General features: G+C 35.4%; 1 protein-coding gene across 2 annotated transcripts in view; it reads left to right on the plus strand.

Annotated features, from left to right (window-relative positions):
- KIAA0825 overlaps positions 1 to 16,872 on the plus strand; it is a 426,330-nt gene that overhangs the window by 168,445 nt on the left and 241,013 nt on the right. For both annotated transcript variants that reach the window (XM_082458005.1, XM_082458002.1), the window contains one exon: positions 6,153 to 6,332. In XM_082458005.1, the coding sequence (XP_082314131.1) occupies positions 6,153 to 6,332 (180 nt within the window). The remainder of the gene's footprint in view (positions 1 to 6,152; positions 6,333 to 16,872) is intronic.

Raw genomic sequence — 16,872 nt, forward strand, 5'->3', positions numbered from 1 at the left:
ATGGATTTTGGCTGTCAGTCTGTCAGTCAAAAACCCTGAATTGTCATCCCTAATGATAACTGAGGAAGTGCTCTTCTTTTCTCTATTCACTAAAGAGACTTGCCCAGATTTCTGTAGTCCTTTCAGATAAGTGCTCTCGCTATATTTTTTAAATGCAAAACAGTTTGGTAACTTGAGCTGTCCAGCAGAGGGACGGCTGCCTTGAATGGTAGTGGATATCCCACCCCTGAAAGTATTCAAAAGCAAGCTAGGTCACCATTGTCACAGATGCTAGAAGACGTTTTATTTATCCACTCAGCAAAGACTTATTCATTTATTGACCAAATATTTACTGACCTCCCTGTGAGGTGCCTTCCAGCCATATAATCACATTATGTTTCTTAATCAGTTAGAGCTTGATATAAATCTGTGGGGTAAGAGTCAAAGTTTTAAAGACCTATTTTGGCTGTGCTTTGTTAGTCTTGCCAGTGCCTACTGCTAAAGCAAAATTCCTCTTGCTCCACAAATGATGCTTTTGAATTAAAATTAAATCTAACTTTGGTGACCTGGTTAGTAATTTCTTTTCCAATTGACAATTTTCTTATGCAGAATAGCCCTTTGTGCTTCTACCTTGTTCCTTTTCCATTTGAACTGCTCACGTTGATTTGCAAACCTAAATGGCTTAAAGATAATGTAAGAGACTCTTTGCAAACATGATTCCTAGATTCAGTTTTATTGAATAGTAATCTTGCTAGACACAATACTAGAAAAGGGTTTCATGGTCAAAAATACTTAGAAACACTATGTGTATACTAAAATACCTTCGTAGAGAGTCACAGAGCTCATGAATAATTAAAGGCTGTGAAAAATCCTGCAGAAAACAAAAGTGTTTACTATTGTTGGAGCCAGCACTTCCAGGATATATGTGCTACCCATTAACATCCCACAAAACACACTTTGGAAAATCTTGCCTTCTAAAAAGCATGAGGAAGAATCCTAGTAGATACAGGTCCATACAGCCAGAACTGTTTCAAAGAGGTTTGCCTATCTATGTTTACTAATATGTAAATAACACAAAATAATTTTTCAACATACAGAATTGCCTGTGTATGCCATGTACTGATGATCGGTTTTCAAGGAACTAGAATCAATTGCTCAGTTATTAATCTTTACTGAATGTAGCTATTTTCTCGATTATTCATAAAATGCTTTTTTTTCTCCTTTATTCATTAAGGGTAAGCCTCTTTAAGAGTTAGCTTCTTCATTTGCCAACCCCAGTTTTAGATGATAGAAGAGAGAGAGCTATAGAAAAGACAGCCCACAAGGCACCCTGAAACCAAGAAAGCATGGCTATAAGGAAGTTAAGAGAGACGAGAGTTTTCAAGGAGTAGGTGAAAAGAAAGGAAGCAGTGGATATGAGGAAGATGAGGCTTGCGGGGAGAAAATGACATTTGAATATTATGACTAGGAGGTAAATGTCATTCCAAAAAAACCAATTACTAGATGGACCAAAACCCAACAAAACTACTCAAGAGATTTATTTCTTTCTCCCTTCCTCCCTTCCTTCTTTCTTTAGTATTCGAACATTAGTTAAGCATGTAGCAGTGTTCCAGATGCTGTGGGAAGATACCTAAAGACACCAAGATGCACATCCATAGAAAGTCCACTAAGGAAACAGTACTAGAGAGGTAATGAGGTCATATATGTGAAATTGTAGAAAGCTACATGAAATTGAGGTATTTTGTATGAAGACAATAAATTACCACATACCAAATACCTGGTTTAGACTGAGTACTTTGCATTCAGGGGTTATCAACAATAAAATGTCATAGCAGCCTTTGAGAAATTTGAGATTATAGTTTAATGCAAACAGCACAGGCAAATTCTTAGTGCCTCTGTGATCTTGGGGCAAGTTACTTAATTTTTCTCAATTTCACTTATTCATCTGTAAAACTGGGATAACCGGCACCCATTCTGTAGAGTGTTAGGAAGATGAAATTACACTTAATGCAGCTCATGTGATGTTCAGCCTAGTGTAATTTTTTTTTTTTTTTTTTTTGGCATGTGGTGGACATTTGGGAAATACCAGTGAGTGAATGAGTGTGTGGGCTATTTATTTATTTTCCTGCTGAATTATCTGACTCACGCTTTACCCTCAAGCTAAACTTTGGTTTTTGAAAAATTATTTATTTATTTATTTTTGGCTGTGTTGGGTCTTTGTTTCTGTGCGAGGGCTTTCTCTAGTTGCGGCCAGCGGGGGCCACTCTTCATCGCGGTGGGCGGGCCTCTCACTGTCACGGTCTCTCTTGTTGCTGCGGAGCACAGGCTCCAGACGCGCAGGCTCAGTAATCGTGGCTCACGGGCCCAGTTGCTCCGCGGCATGTGGGATCTTCCCGGACCAGGGCTCGAACCCGTGTCCCCTGCATTGGCAGGCGGATTCTCAACCACTGGGCCACCAGGGAAGTCCGCAAGCCTACTGTAATTTGTGGGTAGTAACTTTGTTTTTACGGAGTTGGTATAAGTCTCAATTCACAAACTCAGATATAAAAGGAATATCTAAGTCGCTTACTGTCTTCAAATCAATTTTAAGAGGATTCTGAGCGCCTCCTGCCTGGCTGGTAGGACATTTAACTGTAGCTATTCTTAGAGCTCCCACCCTTACCCCAGGGTCGTGCAGAAGTCCCTGTGAGACTGTTTTGATCATCAGTTATCTGGTCACCCTAGTTACTGTAGAAATACCCTTTATCCCTGTCCAAAGACTCCTGCCAAGCACAGCAGCCAGGTGTGGCTTGTAACCTTTGAGACTGAGAACCTGTGTCAAGGATCCACTCAGTGCCTCACCCAGACAAGCCTCCCTGAGCTCTGCCTTCCAGCAAAGCCCTTGCAACCCACAGATGTCTCTCTCCAGTCCCAGAGGTCTCCTCTCTCTGAGCCCTCATGACCCTTGCCCCTGTCCACCTGCCAGACACATATGATTCCACTTTGGTATCATAGTACCAATATTGGTACCAATATATAGTACTAATATTTTTTGGCCTTAAAAAATGGTTATTTCATTTAGTTCAAACTAATAACTATTCAATGGATTTAGCTTTTTTTTTTTTTTAAGTCTGGGCGGGCAACTGACTTCAGTCTATTTGTTGCTTTCCAAATAGCAAAAATCCCTGAGGCAAGTAAACAGACTACTTTTTTCGAGGCAAGGGAAAATAGAGAGAAATAAAAAATATACACTGAAGTATTTTGACACATTTATATGGTAATAACAACAATGTTAATGCTAATAAAACTCATTATTTTTATTATAATATTCCTCATATCCATCCCCCTTTCTCCATCTGTATTGTCAGTGCATGATTCATGGGGCCTTAGATTATTCAGGCTGTGTTGATTGTCTAGCTTTATCTCTCCCTCCCACATACCATTCACACTTCAGCCGTGCCACCCTACCAGCAGCAACCTGTCTTCTCACCATTGTACCAACTCTTCTGTCTTCCTGGAAAGCACCTTTCCCACCTCAACCTTGTCGTGCCAGTAAATTTCTACTCCTCCTTTAAGACTTCGCTGAGACATGATCTTCTCTGTGACTTCTCTGCATTCCTCTCCCAAAATTTACAACATCATCCTCTATATTTTCATAGTACCTTATACTTAAGGCACTTAAACTTAAGGTGATCGAATAATTCGTCATTCGAACTGGGACACAGTTTAAGAGTGAAAGAGGATGCTGCTACTAATTACACCAGAACAACAGACATAAACCAGGACTGCCTGAGGCTAACCAGGATGTACTGTAACCCTACTTATCTTTACATTGCTGTAATGATTGTTTACATGTCTATCATTCCCACCCCCCCACAACACACACACACACACACACACACACACACACACACACACACAGAGGCAGTGAATCCCTGGAAGGTGTAGGCCTTAGCATCTAATATGGCTGCTGACATAGTAATTGACTGATTAAATCTTGGGAATTTTATTGGAGCAGAACATTCTAGACTAGTGAAGTGGTTGAGACAAACAAAAGGCGATGGGAGGGAACACGTGCAAGGAAAGCAAGTACACCGGTTTGGGAGGAGCAGATGACTGGGGATTGAAACATAATTTGGGAAAAAATTGTGGAAACTCTTGATTTTCAGGTTCAGGAATTTCTAACAAAGTGTAGGAGCAGGGGAAGGTTTAAACATGGGGCGATGACATGAAGGATAACTGATAGTTGAATGTAAGCTGAATCAGAGGGAGGGAAACGCAGAGAGGACCGAGGAGACTGTTTGGATAAAAAAGATGAAATTATGAATGCCTGGACTAGGACTCTTTGTCATTTAGCCTTTTGTGCTTGATGAAAACTTAGGACCCTTTAGATTGCAAGTGACAGAAACCCACATTAACCTGGTTTAACCCAAAAGGGAAATTTATCAGCTCAGCTAACATAAGTATACAGGCATTACTGGATCCAGTAATGGATCCACTGGTTCTCACACAGTGTCATCCCATCAGGACTGTTCTCTCCATCTCTTGGTTCTACTTACTTTATCGACTTCCTTCTCAATGGAGTTCTCCCCAGAATGGACATCAGTAGCTTCCAGCCTACTTTCTACCAGCTTAGCAACCCCAGTACAAAGAGAACATCACTTTACCAATAGTTCCAGCAAAAATCCTGCAGAAGGCTCTCTAGATCATGAAAATCAAATCACAGAAATAAAATTATCAAGAAGAACCATAGAAGCGATGAGCTTCCAAATGAGCAAGAAAAGGAAATGTACTCATTCCAAAATGATCTAGGTTATATTTTTTCAATATATTTAAAATATAAGAAACTTTGTGAGAGTCATTATCTTTAATTCAATAAATATTTGTACATATTATGATACTGGACATATGCTAATTATCTAGACAAAATAGAAATTATTTCACCTTTTCAGTCCTACCTGTAGATGCAACAGTATAGGAACTGATCTTTGAAGAAGTCATAATGGAGCCAGAGGAGGACAGAAAAGAGCTATTAAAATGGCTCTATCTTTGTGAGAATTCCTATTTAGTTTTATTGAGAAACCAGCTGATAAACCTCTTCATTCTGAAATGGCAGGATCTATGGGTTTGAGAAACACAAATTTATTCGTAGAATTGATAGCATAATACTGAGAACACTATAAATGTGAATTTCCTATGAAATTTATGTTCTGAATAAAGGGTATAATAATGTTCAGAACACAAATCCCAAAGAGAGATACAAAGATTCATCTAGTTTTAAGTAGATTTTCAATAACAAGAGCGCACATATAGAATAATTCTATTTGGTGTTCAAGTTATACATACATATACTTATTTGTGTATATTTGTATATAATATGAATGAAATACTGCACCAAATATAGTAGCTATCACTGGTTGGTAGGATTTGGTACAATTTTAGTTTTCTTAGTTTCTTAGTCTGAATTTTTTACAGTTTCTAGAATGAACGCGTATTACTTTTAAATGAGAAAAGAAATCAAAAAAGTTTCTTTAAGAGGAAAAAGAATTCTGACATAAAGGGAAACTAGCACTGCCCTTTGAAGTGATGTCATGTGGTCCTTCTCACAACTTTTTTTTTTTTTTAAAGTGACAGTAGCCAGGACTGTCCAGTTTTTTTTGTTTTGTTTTTTTGTTTGTTTGTTTTTTTATAAATTTATTTATTTATTTATATTTATTTTTGGCTGTGTTGGGTCTTCGTTTCTGTGTGAGGGCTTTCTCCAGTTGTGGCGAGCGGGGGCCACTCTTCATCGCGGTGCGCGGGCCTCTCACCGTCGCGGCCCCTCCCGTTGCGGAGCACAGGCTCCAGACGCGCAGGCTCAGTAGTTGTGGCTCACGGGCCTAGTCGCTCCGCCGCATGTGGGATCTTCCCAGACCAGGGCTCGAACCCGTGTGCCCTGCATTGGCAGGCAGACTCTCAACCACTGCGCCACCAGGGAAGCCCCTTCTCACAAGTTTTTACCCCACAAATATCCAGGATTATCTCAGAAATTATATTGAGTTTGATGGACCATTGATCTGAAAGACTGTGGCGTTTCTCTTATTATGTAAATATTAATCAAATACATTTTTACAATATTATGCTAGAATAAGTGAAGAGAATGTAATCATATTTATTGATACCTACCTTACTAAACCATTTTTATTCCTTCTAAGAACGCACCTTTCAAGAACAAGGTTCTGATACAGAAAGTAATCTGAACCAAGGATCCAGCTTGATAGAAGCTATCTTTAAAGTATTGTACCACTGCAATTTTTCTCCACAAACATTTGGAAATGTTTTTGTGAGCTACATGGAAGAAGAACATTTATGGGACTTTTTATATAACGTTCCAGGTATGAGAAATTTTCTATTTGAAAAAGTAGTGTTTTATAGATACTTAAATATATCTTTAGAGATGTTTTAAAAATTTTATTGATGTCAGTTTTGCTGAATCTGTTATTTGTAAAGGATTATCTTACATTTTTTCAGTATAAAGTCTTCTTTTGGGAATCATTAACCATTACTTCCTGTCAAAATTTAATATACTTGGGACAAGGGTGAGGGGAAAGTTGAGGGGGAAAATTATGCAATGCAGATTTTTTTTTATTATTAGGTAGTGTTCTCTCATAAAAATTTAATATTTACCACAGATTATGTTTTGCTATTGAGCATATAAGAAATTAGTAAGATGTGAAAAATACTTTGTGATTCTTGGGTGCTTTTATTAAACAAACTGATGGACAAAACTGCTGGCCAATTTTCTTCAAATGTAAAAGGCATTTATTATTATGATTATAGTGCATCTCTCTCTACAAGGCAATTATATCCTATCATTGTTCTGGGGACAGTATGTGTTTTCCCCAGCCGTATTGTTCTCTTGCCCGCAGCTAGAGTGGATACTAAAGACAGAATGGGTTGCATATCCGAATTGGAAATGTTCATGGGTTACCCCACCTTCAGGACCAGGTGTAAACATTCTCACGTTGTTTTATCCTTAATATTCTGCCTTTAAATCTCTATACTTAATGTCTTGGGAAAATGAAGGATGAGGACTTAGGGGTTATCCTGTTAGTCCATTAACTATTTAAATCATTTACCTTTGGCTTTCAACCTATATGCTTTCTTATACACTGTTTTGGAACCGACTGACATTTCCTTAAAATATTTACTAGAATCCATATAAAAAATCTAACTGGCTCATATCATGGTTTCCTTCTTCCTGTACTTTTAAACTATCCTCCAGACATGACTTGAATACCTTTTAAACTATTTTTAAGTCATTATGTTACATCTTCTCTTGGTCATTATCCCTGCAAAGTAGCAACAGATAACTTTATGTAATGATTTCAAAACCCTGAATCTGTCACTTAAAGACTCTGTAATAATTATCTCCTTTTAAAGTCTTATTTTCTAGTTTTCATGTATTCTCTCACTGTTTCCTTTTAACCCTCAAAATGGTCAGTCTTCTAAGTTTAAAAGACTGCATTATTTCTGATGTAGATTTTATTGAACTGAAAGAAAAACAACCTTGAAAGCCCCCTCCACCCCCTGCTGGTTTTAGTTGTTTCTGGTCAGGGTAAGAGCGGAATTCTCTCACAAGATTATAAAGAATTGGTGAACCACATGCTTCAACCATTATTTATCTTTCAGTTCTTAAGTTCTTGAACCATCTGTCACTCAGCACAAAACTGTACTGAAAATGACTTAGAAGAGATCAATGGGTTTCAGGTGGTGGCCTGAGAAAGCAAAACTGCTACTTGCTTCTAATTAGTCTTCTCTCCCATCTACACATTGAGCAAACCCGCCTCCTCATGGTCAGACAAGTCTGAACAGGAACAGGAACAAGTAGTACACATATTCATAGAGCCCGAATTTTGTCGAGAGGCTCAAAGGGGCAGAACTTCAAACTGGTGAAACATCCCTGGCCTTTGTACAAGTTGTTTCTCCATCAACATTAAATATTCTCTGGAACCTAAGACCTTGCAGTGGTCGTGAGGGACAGTGCCTTTGTGTTTTCTCTCCTATTTAGGTCTTTTCAAAAGTTTTCCTTTTCTTCTGTTACCAATCACAGGTATCTTAAAAATGCTATTAAGATAATAAAATATACTAATTCATAACAAAATTAAGCCCTTTACGGTGGTTTCTGTTTGACTTGAAAATATGACAGGTTTAAAGGAAATACAGCTGAGACACATCATAATCCCACAATATTTGCATTTTACCGCTAATGGATCTATGTGTCAGTAAATATAATTACCCAGATCGACTGGAGTACATTATTTAAAAACTGGTGTATTTTCTTTCTCCTGAAACACTGTCTATGGTTTCTGTATAGTTTATCCATAATATATCAGTCTTATGATTTTAGGGTATAAAGGTGAGGATGAAGTAGGCAGTATCCTCATCTTATTGCTAAGTAAACCAGGGTCAGAGATGTTAAGAGACTTGCCTAAGATTATCCACTGATTAAATTGCAGATTCAGAACAAAAAAAAACAGAATTTCTGATCACAGGCCATGTTATTTCTCTTTATTTTTTTCTATTAGACTAAACTTTTTGAAACATTTGCTTTATGAACATTTGAATTCCGTAATGAAACACATAATTTGATTTAATAATTAGAAATCCAACACATAACTCCTTAGAATGAACATAAGCTAGGGGGGAAAACAAGAGTAGAAATATCCATTTAAAAAAAGATTACAAACGATAGAAATACAGAAAACAATTAAGTTGGGGACCTCATGTGGGCATTTCAAAGGCCAATACAGTATAAGTAATAGATTTGGTAGCAATCATTTCAGGCCTGTACTCTCAAAGTAGGTCAGCAATCTTTAGTTGGGCAAATGAAAATATCAAAGCGTAAGTTACTTTGACTGTACTTCAGTCACACTATTCCTTAACTCCCTTTTTCTTTTAAAAGAAATAAATGTCTTTGACACATACGGTGAGTTAAACTTTATAAGAAACTACTAAACTGTTTTTCAAAGTAATCCTGTCTTTTTACGTTCCCACCAGTAATGTAAGAGAGTTTGGGTTGCTCTATATCTCACCAACACTTGGAATTGTCTTTTTGCTTTTATTCATTCTAAGGAGTATGTGCTATTATCTCACTGTGACTTTAATTTACAATTCCTTGGTGATTAATGACATCAAACACCTCTTCATGTTCTTAACAGTCATTTGAAAAAAATTCTTTTGTAAAATATCTGTTCAAAACTTTTCTTCATTTATTAATTGGATTATTTGTCTTACTGAGTTGTAAAGAGTCCTTTATATATTCTTGATACAAGTTATTTGTCAAGATAATGTATTAAAAAATTTTTCTCCCCAGTCTGTTGCTTACTTTTTCATTCCCTTAACAAGGTCTTTTGATAGGGAGAAGCTTGAAATTTTGATGAGTCCAACTTATCAGTTTTCTTTATAGTAGTGCTTTTTTGTGTCCTAAGAACTATTTGCTTATCTAAAGAGTGCCAAGATTTCGCCTATGTTTTCTTCTGGGAATTTTGTAGTTCTAGTTTTTAGTATTTAATTCTATGATTAATTTCAAGTTGTTGCTTTTTTGTGTGGTGTAAGTGTTGAAATTCATACTTTTTCATACAAACATGCAATTTTCCCCAGCATCCTTTTTAGAAATCACTGTTCTTTCCCAGTTGAATTACTTCAGTGTTTTTGTCAGAAATCAAATGAACAATTGATTAAATGCATATCTAATTGTGGATCCTCTATTCTAACACTTGGAACTACTATATTGTAGTGACTATATTGTTATTTGCTTTCTGCTTGTCCCACCTTTATTTTGGTCTTCTTTGGATTAACTGAGTATTTTTCAATATTACATTTTATCTTTGCTAATGGCTTATTAGATATAATTCTATTTATTTTAGTAGTTGTTCCAAGGTTTACATCTTGTGATGAGTATCTTTAAGTCATCACAGTTTACTTTTTACTATTATACCACTTTTATATCTAATCTAAGAACCTTACACAGTATATTTCTATTTACTCTCTCCTGTTCTTTATGCTAGTGTTGTCGTGTAATTTCTACTAATGTTATAAACCCCACAATCTACTGGGGTTTTTTTTGTTTTAGTCAGTTACAGTTTAAAGAAGCTAAAAATGAGAAGAAAGTCTTTCATATTTGTCCATCTATCTACCATTTCTGGTACTCTTCTTTTACTTGTATAGATCTAGGTTTCTGATGGATATCATTTTTTTTCTACCTGAAGTATCAATACTTCCTTTAACATTTCATGTACTACAAATTTTCTGCCATCAATTTATTTTATTTTATATATTTTATTTGCATGAAAAAAGGGCTTTGTCTTCATATCTGAAATATTTTTCATCAGACATAGACTTTTGGGTTCAGAGATTTTTTTTGTTGTCTTTCGTTTTCCTTTTTCACTCAGCACTTTGAAGACATTATTCTATTTTGTGGCTTGCGTTGTTTCTGATGATAAATCGGTATAGGTTTTAAAGTGTATGTTTCCTTTTATATAATGTGTCTTCTTTTTGTTTTTCATTTTAAGATTTTTCTCTTTATCACTACTTCGCAGCAATTTTATTATGATGTGCTTTGTTTTGGTTTCCCTTGTATTTATTCTGCTTGGGGTTTGTTGAGCTTTTATATCTGATGATGTTTAGTTTTTATCATATCTGTAAATTTTTCAGCCATTCTCTCTTGGGATATTTTATCTTTTGTTCCCCCTACCACCACTTTTTTCTGGGATTCTTATTATTAGACCTCTTGGTATTATCCCACATATCACTGAAGCTGTATTCTTTGATTTTGTTCTTGTTCTTGTTTGGTTTTATTTTTTTGCCTTTTTTCTCTCTGTGGTTTGGTTTGGACACTTTATATTGTACCTTCAAATTCAAGGATCTTTTCTTCTGCAGTGTATAACTGCTATTAAGACTATCCAGTGAATTTTTTTATTCCAGATATTTTTAATTTCTAGCAATTCCATTTAGTTCCTTTTTATATTTTGTATATCTCTCCTCATTTTAAAATCCTTGCACATATGTATGAAGTCTGTTTTAATTTAAACCTTTGTTAGCTCATTCCATCATTTCTATCATTTTTGAGTGTATTTCTATTGGGTGATTTTTCTCCTGATTATGGATCACAGCTTTTTTCTTTTCCTTTTTGTTTTTTTATGTTATGGAAAAAATGCCAGATGTTAATGAATGTTACATTGTTAAGTGTCTAGATTTTGTTTTTGTCCTTTACAGATTTTGTTTTCACTAACAGTTGTGTACTTACAGATTTTCTAATGTTGAAACGGCCTTGCATATCTTGGATAAATCCCATTTGGTCATGGTGTATAATTCTTTTTATGCATCGTTAAGTTCAATTTGCTAATATTTTGTTTAGGATTTTTGTGTCTATGTTCATGAGATATATTGATCTGTAGCTTTCTTTTTTGGTAATGTCTTTGTCTCGTTGGTATTCAGGTAATGCTGGCTTCAAAATGAGTTAGGAAGTAGTCCCTCTGTTTCTATGTTCTGACAGAGATTGAAAGGAATTGGTATAATTTCTTTTTTTAAATGTTTGATAGAATTTCACCAGTGAACCCATCTGGGCCTGGTGCTTTCTGTTTTGGAAGATTATTAATTATTGATTGAATTTCTTTTATGGATATAGGCCTATTCAGATTGTATATTTCTTTTTTTGTGTGAATTTTGGCAGATTGTGTCTTTCAGGGAATTGGTTCATTTCATTTAGATTATCAAATTTGGGGAGCATAGAGTAGTTCATAGTATTCCTTTACTATCCTTTTAGTGTCCATGGGATCTGTAGTGATGTTCCTTCTTTTATTTCTGATATTAATAGTTTGCATGTGCTCTCTTTTTTTCTTAGTTAGCCTGACTAGAGGCTTATTGATTGTATTGATCTTTTCAAAGAACCAGCTTTTAGTTTTGATTTTCTCTACTGATTTCCTGTTTTCAGGTTCATGATTTCTGCTCTAATTCTTATTATTTCTTTTCTTCTGCTTAGCTTGGGTTTAATTTGCTCGTCTTTTTCTAGTTTCCTAAGGTGAAAACTTTGACTCTTGATTTTAGATCTTTCTTCTTTTCTAGTATATGCACTCTGTGCTCTAAATTTCCCTCTAACCATTTTCGCTACATCTGACAAATTTTAAGTTGTGTTTTTATCTTCATTTGGTTCAAAGTATTTTACAGTTTCTCTTGAGATTTCTACTTTTACCCATGTATTATCTAAAAGTATGTTGTTCAATATCCACCTGTTTCAGAATTTTCCAGTTACCTTTTTGTTATTGATTTCTAGTGTAATTCCATTGTGGTCTGAGAACAAACATGGTATGCTCTATATTTTTAAAAAATTTGTTAAGGTATGTTTTATGGCCCAGAATGTGGTCTGTTAGTGAATGTTCTATACGAGCTTGAGAAGACTGTGTATTCTGCTGTTGTTGGATGTAGTCCATAGATGTCAATTATACCCAACTGATTGATGGTGGTATTGAGTTCAGTTATGTCCATAGTGATTTTCTACTTCCTGGATCTGTCCATTTCTGATAGAGGGTACTAAAGTCTCCAACAATGATAGCAGATTCATCTAGTTTTCCTTGCAATTCTATCAGTTTTTGCCTCACATAGTTTGACACTCTGTTGTCAGGTGCATACACATTAAGGATTGGTATGACTTCTTGGAGAACTGACACCTTTATCTTTATGTAATGCCCTCCCTTATCTCTAATAACTTTCCTTATTTTGAAGTCTGCTTTGCCTGAAATTAATGTAACTATTCTTGCTTTCTTTTGGTTAGTGTTAGCATGGTATATTTTTCTCCATCTATTTGCTTTTAATCTATATGTGTCTTCATATCTAAAGTTGACTTCTTATAGACAACATATAGTTGGGTCTTGGTGTTTGGTCCCCACTGATCAATCTCTGTCTTTTAATTGGTGCTTTTAGACCATTGTTGTTCAAAGTGATTATTAACATAGTTGGATTAATATCTACCATATTTGTTACTGTTTTCTATTTGTTGCCCTTGTTCTTGTTTTTCTCTTTCACTATTTTGTTCTGCCTTTGTTGGTTTTAACTGAACATTTTATATGATTCTATTTTCTCACTTTTTTTTAGCATATCAGTTATACTTCTTTTTTAACTTTTTTAATGGTTGCCCTAGAGTTTGCAGTATATATCGAGAGACAGAGTTTGCAACTAAGTCCACTTTCAAATAACACTATACCATTTCACAGATTGTGTGAGTACATTATACTAACAAAATAATCCTAATTTCTCCCTCCCATCCATGTATCATTTCTGTCATTCATTTCACTATACATAAGCATATATAAGAATGCTATATACATAAGCACACATAATTAAACACATTGCTGGTATTATTATTTTGAACAAACTGTTTTCTGTTAGATTAGTTATGAATAAGAAACATAAAAGGTTTTATTTTACCCTCACTTATTCCTCTTCAATGTTCTTCCTTACTTTATGTAGATTTCAGTTTCTGACCTATATTGTTTTCCTTCTACCTAAAGAATTTCTTTTAACATTTCTTACAAGTCAGATTGACCAGCAACAAATTTCTTCAGTTTTTGTTTGTCTTGAGTAAGTCATTATTTCTCTTTCACTTTTGAAGGATAGTCTTGCAGGGTGCAGAATGCTAGGTTGATTTTTTTTTTTTTCTCTCAACACTTTAAATATTTCACTCTACTGTCTTCTTGCTTGTATGGTTTCTAAGAAGTTAAATGTAATTCTTATCTTTCTTCCTCTATAGGTAAGGTGTTTCTATGTTCTGGCTTCTTTCAGGACTTTATCTTTGATTTTCTGTAATTTGAAAATATGCCTAGGTATAGATTTTTTTGGTTGTTGTTGTTCATTTTTTGTTTGTTTTGTTTGTTTGTTTTTTAGCATTTATTCTGCTTGGTGTTCTCTGAACTTCCTGGATCTGTAGTTCGGTGTTTGACATTAATTTAGGGAAAATGCTGAGTTATTATTGTTTCAATATTACTTCTGTTCCTTTCTGTCTTCTCCTTGTATTCCCTTTACAAGTATGTTACACCTTTATAGTTGTCCCATACTCCTTGGATATTCTCTTCTGGTTGTGGGGTTTGTTTTTTTTCAGTCTTTGTTCTCTTTGCTTTTCAGTTTTAAAAGTTTCTACTGAGACATCCTCAAGCTCAGAGATTCTTTCCTCAGCCATGCCCCTTCTACTAATAAGCCCAGAAAAGGCATTCTTCATTTGTTACAGTGTTTTTGATTGCTAGTGTTTCTTTATGTTTCTTTCTCAGTATCCATCTCTCTACTTACATTGCCCATTTGTTCTTTCATGCTATCTACTTTATTCATTAGAGCCCTTTACATATTAATCACAGCTGTTTTAAACTCCCAGTCTGATAATTCTAATATCTTTGCCATGTCTGTTTCTGATGCTCGCTCTGTCTTTTCAAATTGTATTTTTTGACTTTTAGTTTGTCTTGTAATTTTTTTCTTGAAAGCTGGACATGATGTTCTGAGTAAAAAGAACTGCTGTAAATAGGCCTTTATTAAGTGGTGGAGAGGTGTAAAGGAGGGGAAGCATTCTATAGTTCAATGTTTAGATCTCAGTCTTTTAGTGAGCCTATGCCTCTGTGGTGTACTTAACAAGCATTTCAATTTTTTTCTTACCCCTTCCTTAGGTCTGAGAGTATGGTTAGAGTGGGCTGGAGCTGAGTATTTCTCCTGTCCTAGGACAGTTAGGCTCTGAGAATATGCCTAGTGGGTTAGGCTCTGTTTTAGTAGTTTCTCCTAAGGGCAGGCCTTAAGAAAAACAGGGTGTGCTGGCATATTTACAAATGTTTCTTTTTCCCTCCTCTTGCTGGAAGCACTAGAGGATTTTTCTCTGATATCTACTGTGGAAACCTAGTCAAGTTCCTGGAGGTAAAACTCACAAGAGTGTAACAGCTCCCCCATGAGAGGGTCTCCCTAGAGTTTTAACTCTCAGACTTGTCTACACTGAGCCTCCAGCAATTGATCAGTTACAGCTGAGATTTTCCTACATTGGTTCTGGTTCCCAGGATAGTTTCTGCGTGTGAGTCTCTACTCCAGTAAGCTGTGCCTTGCTGTATTTGCCTGTCTGTCTCTCCAGTCTGGGGGGCTGTGGTTTGCCTTGTGTCCTCACCTCTTTTACAGATCCAGGAAGAGTTGTTGATTTTTTTTTATCTGTTCAGTTTTTTACTTGCTCTTAGAATAAAGTAGAAACATCCAAGCTCACTGTATGCAGAACCAGAAACCAGAATACCCTGCCACTTTCTTTTCTCTGTTCTCTGTTCTCCATTTCTTCTTTCTTACCTCTACCATCGGCATCTGTGGATATTGATTAATCTTCCCTATAGTAGTATCTAGTGCTCAAGGTGTTTCAGAATCCTGCATCAAGAGAACACTGGGCACCGCAACACTGTACAATTGTAATTTTTCCAGAAAACTCTTATCTTAGGTAATAATAATAATAGCAAATACTTACATAGTGCCTACTATATGGTAGTTACCTTACACAAATTAATTCATGTAATTTTAAAATAATTCTTTGAGATAAGTCTATTATTTTATCATTTTCAATTCCTTGATTTTATTTTAAAAGGAATAAACATACCCTTTTAACAAAAGGAAATAGAGGAATTCCTGGCTTCCTAGAATTTTTAGATATCTGAGATGCATTTAATCCATGACTCCAAAGAGTTCAACCCAAATGAATGTTAATTACTGATACAGGAAGAAGGCTTCTTTATGTCCTTCAATGAATTAAAGTCTTGAAACATCATTAAAAAGACAGACAGCTACACCGTCCACCATTCACATAAAGAGCAACAAGTTTACCTAATTGATGATTATGTCATGCTAAAAAATAAAACTCTCAACATTTGATATCACCAAGATCCTCTTCACCATGATGTTGTTTTTTTTTTAATTGAGGTATAGTTGATGTACAATATTATACAAGGTTCAGGTGTACAACATAGTGATTCACAGTTTTTAAAGGTTATATTCCATTTATGGTTATTATAAAATATTGGCTATATTCCCTGTGTTGTACAATATGTCCTTGTACCTTATTTATCTTATACATAGTAGTTTGTACCTCTTTGGGCATCCTTGTCTTGTTCCTGATCTTAGAGAAAGTGCTTTCAGCTTTTCATTGTTGAGTATGATGTTAGCTGTAGGTTTGTCATATACGGTTTTTATTATGTTGAGGTATGTTCCCTCTATGCCTGCTTTCTGGAGAGTTTTTATCATAAATGGATGTTGAATTTTATCAAAAGCTTTTTCTGCATCTTTTAAGATGATCATATGGTTTTTATTCTTTGATTTATTAATGTGGTATATCACATTGATTGATTTGCAGATATTGAAAAATCCTTGCATCCCTGGGATAAATCCCACTTGATATGGTATATGATCCTTTTAATGTATTGTTGGATTCAGTTTGCTAACATTTTGTTCAGGGTTTTTGCATCTATGTCCATCGGTGATACTGGCCTGTAATTTTCTTTTTTTGTGATATCTTTGTCTAGTTTTGGCATCACGGTGATGCAGGCCTTGTAGAATGAGTTTGGAAGTTTTCCCTCCTCTGCAATTTTTTGGAATAGTTTGAGAAGGATAGATATTTGGTAGAATTCACCTGTGAAGCCATCTGTTCCTGGACTTTTGTTTGTTGGGAGTTTTTTAAAATTACTGATTCAATATCATTACTGGTAATTGGTCTGTTCATATTTTCTATTTCTTCCTGGTTCAGTCTTGGGATATTGTACATATCTAGTAATTTGTCCATTTCTTCTAGGTTGCCCATTTTATTGGCGTAGAGTTGTAGTCTCTGACGATCTTTTGTATTTCTGTGGTGTCAGACATAACTTCTTTTTCATTTCTGAT

Source organism: Balaenoptera physalus (assembly GCF_965194825.1).
Source record: "Balaenoptera physalus genome assembly, chromosome: 3".
NCBI lineage: Eukaryota > Metazoa > Chordata > Mammalia > Artiodactyla > Balaenopteridae > Balaenoptera > Balaenoptera physalus.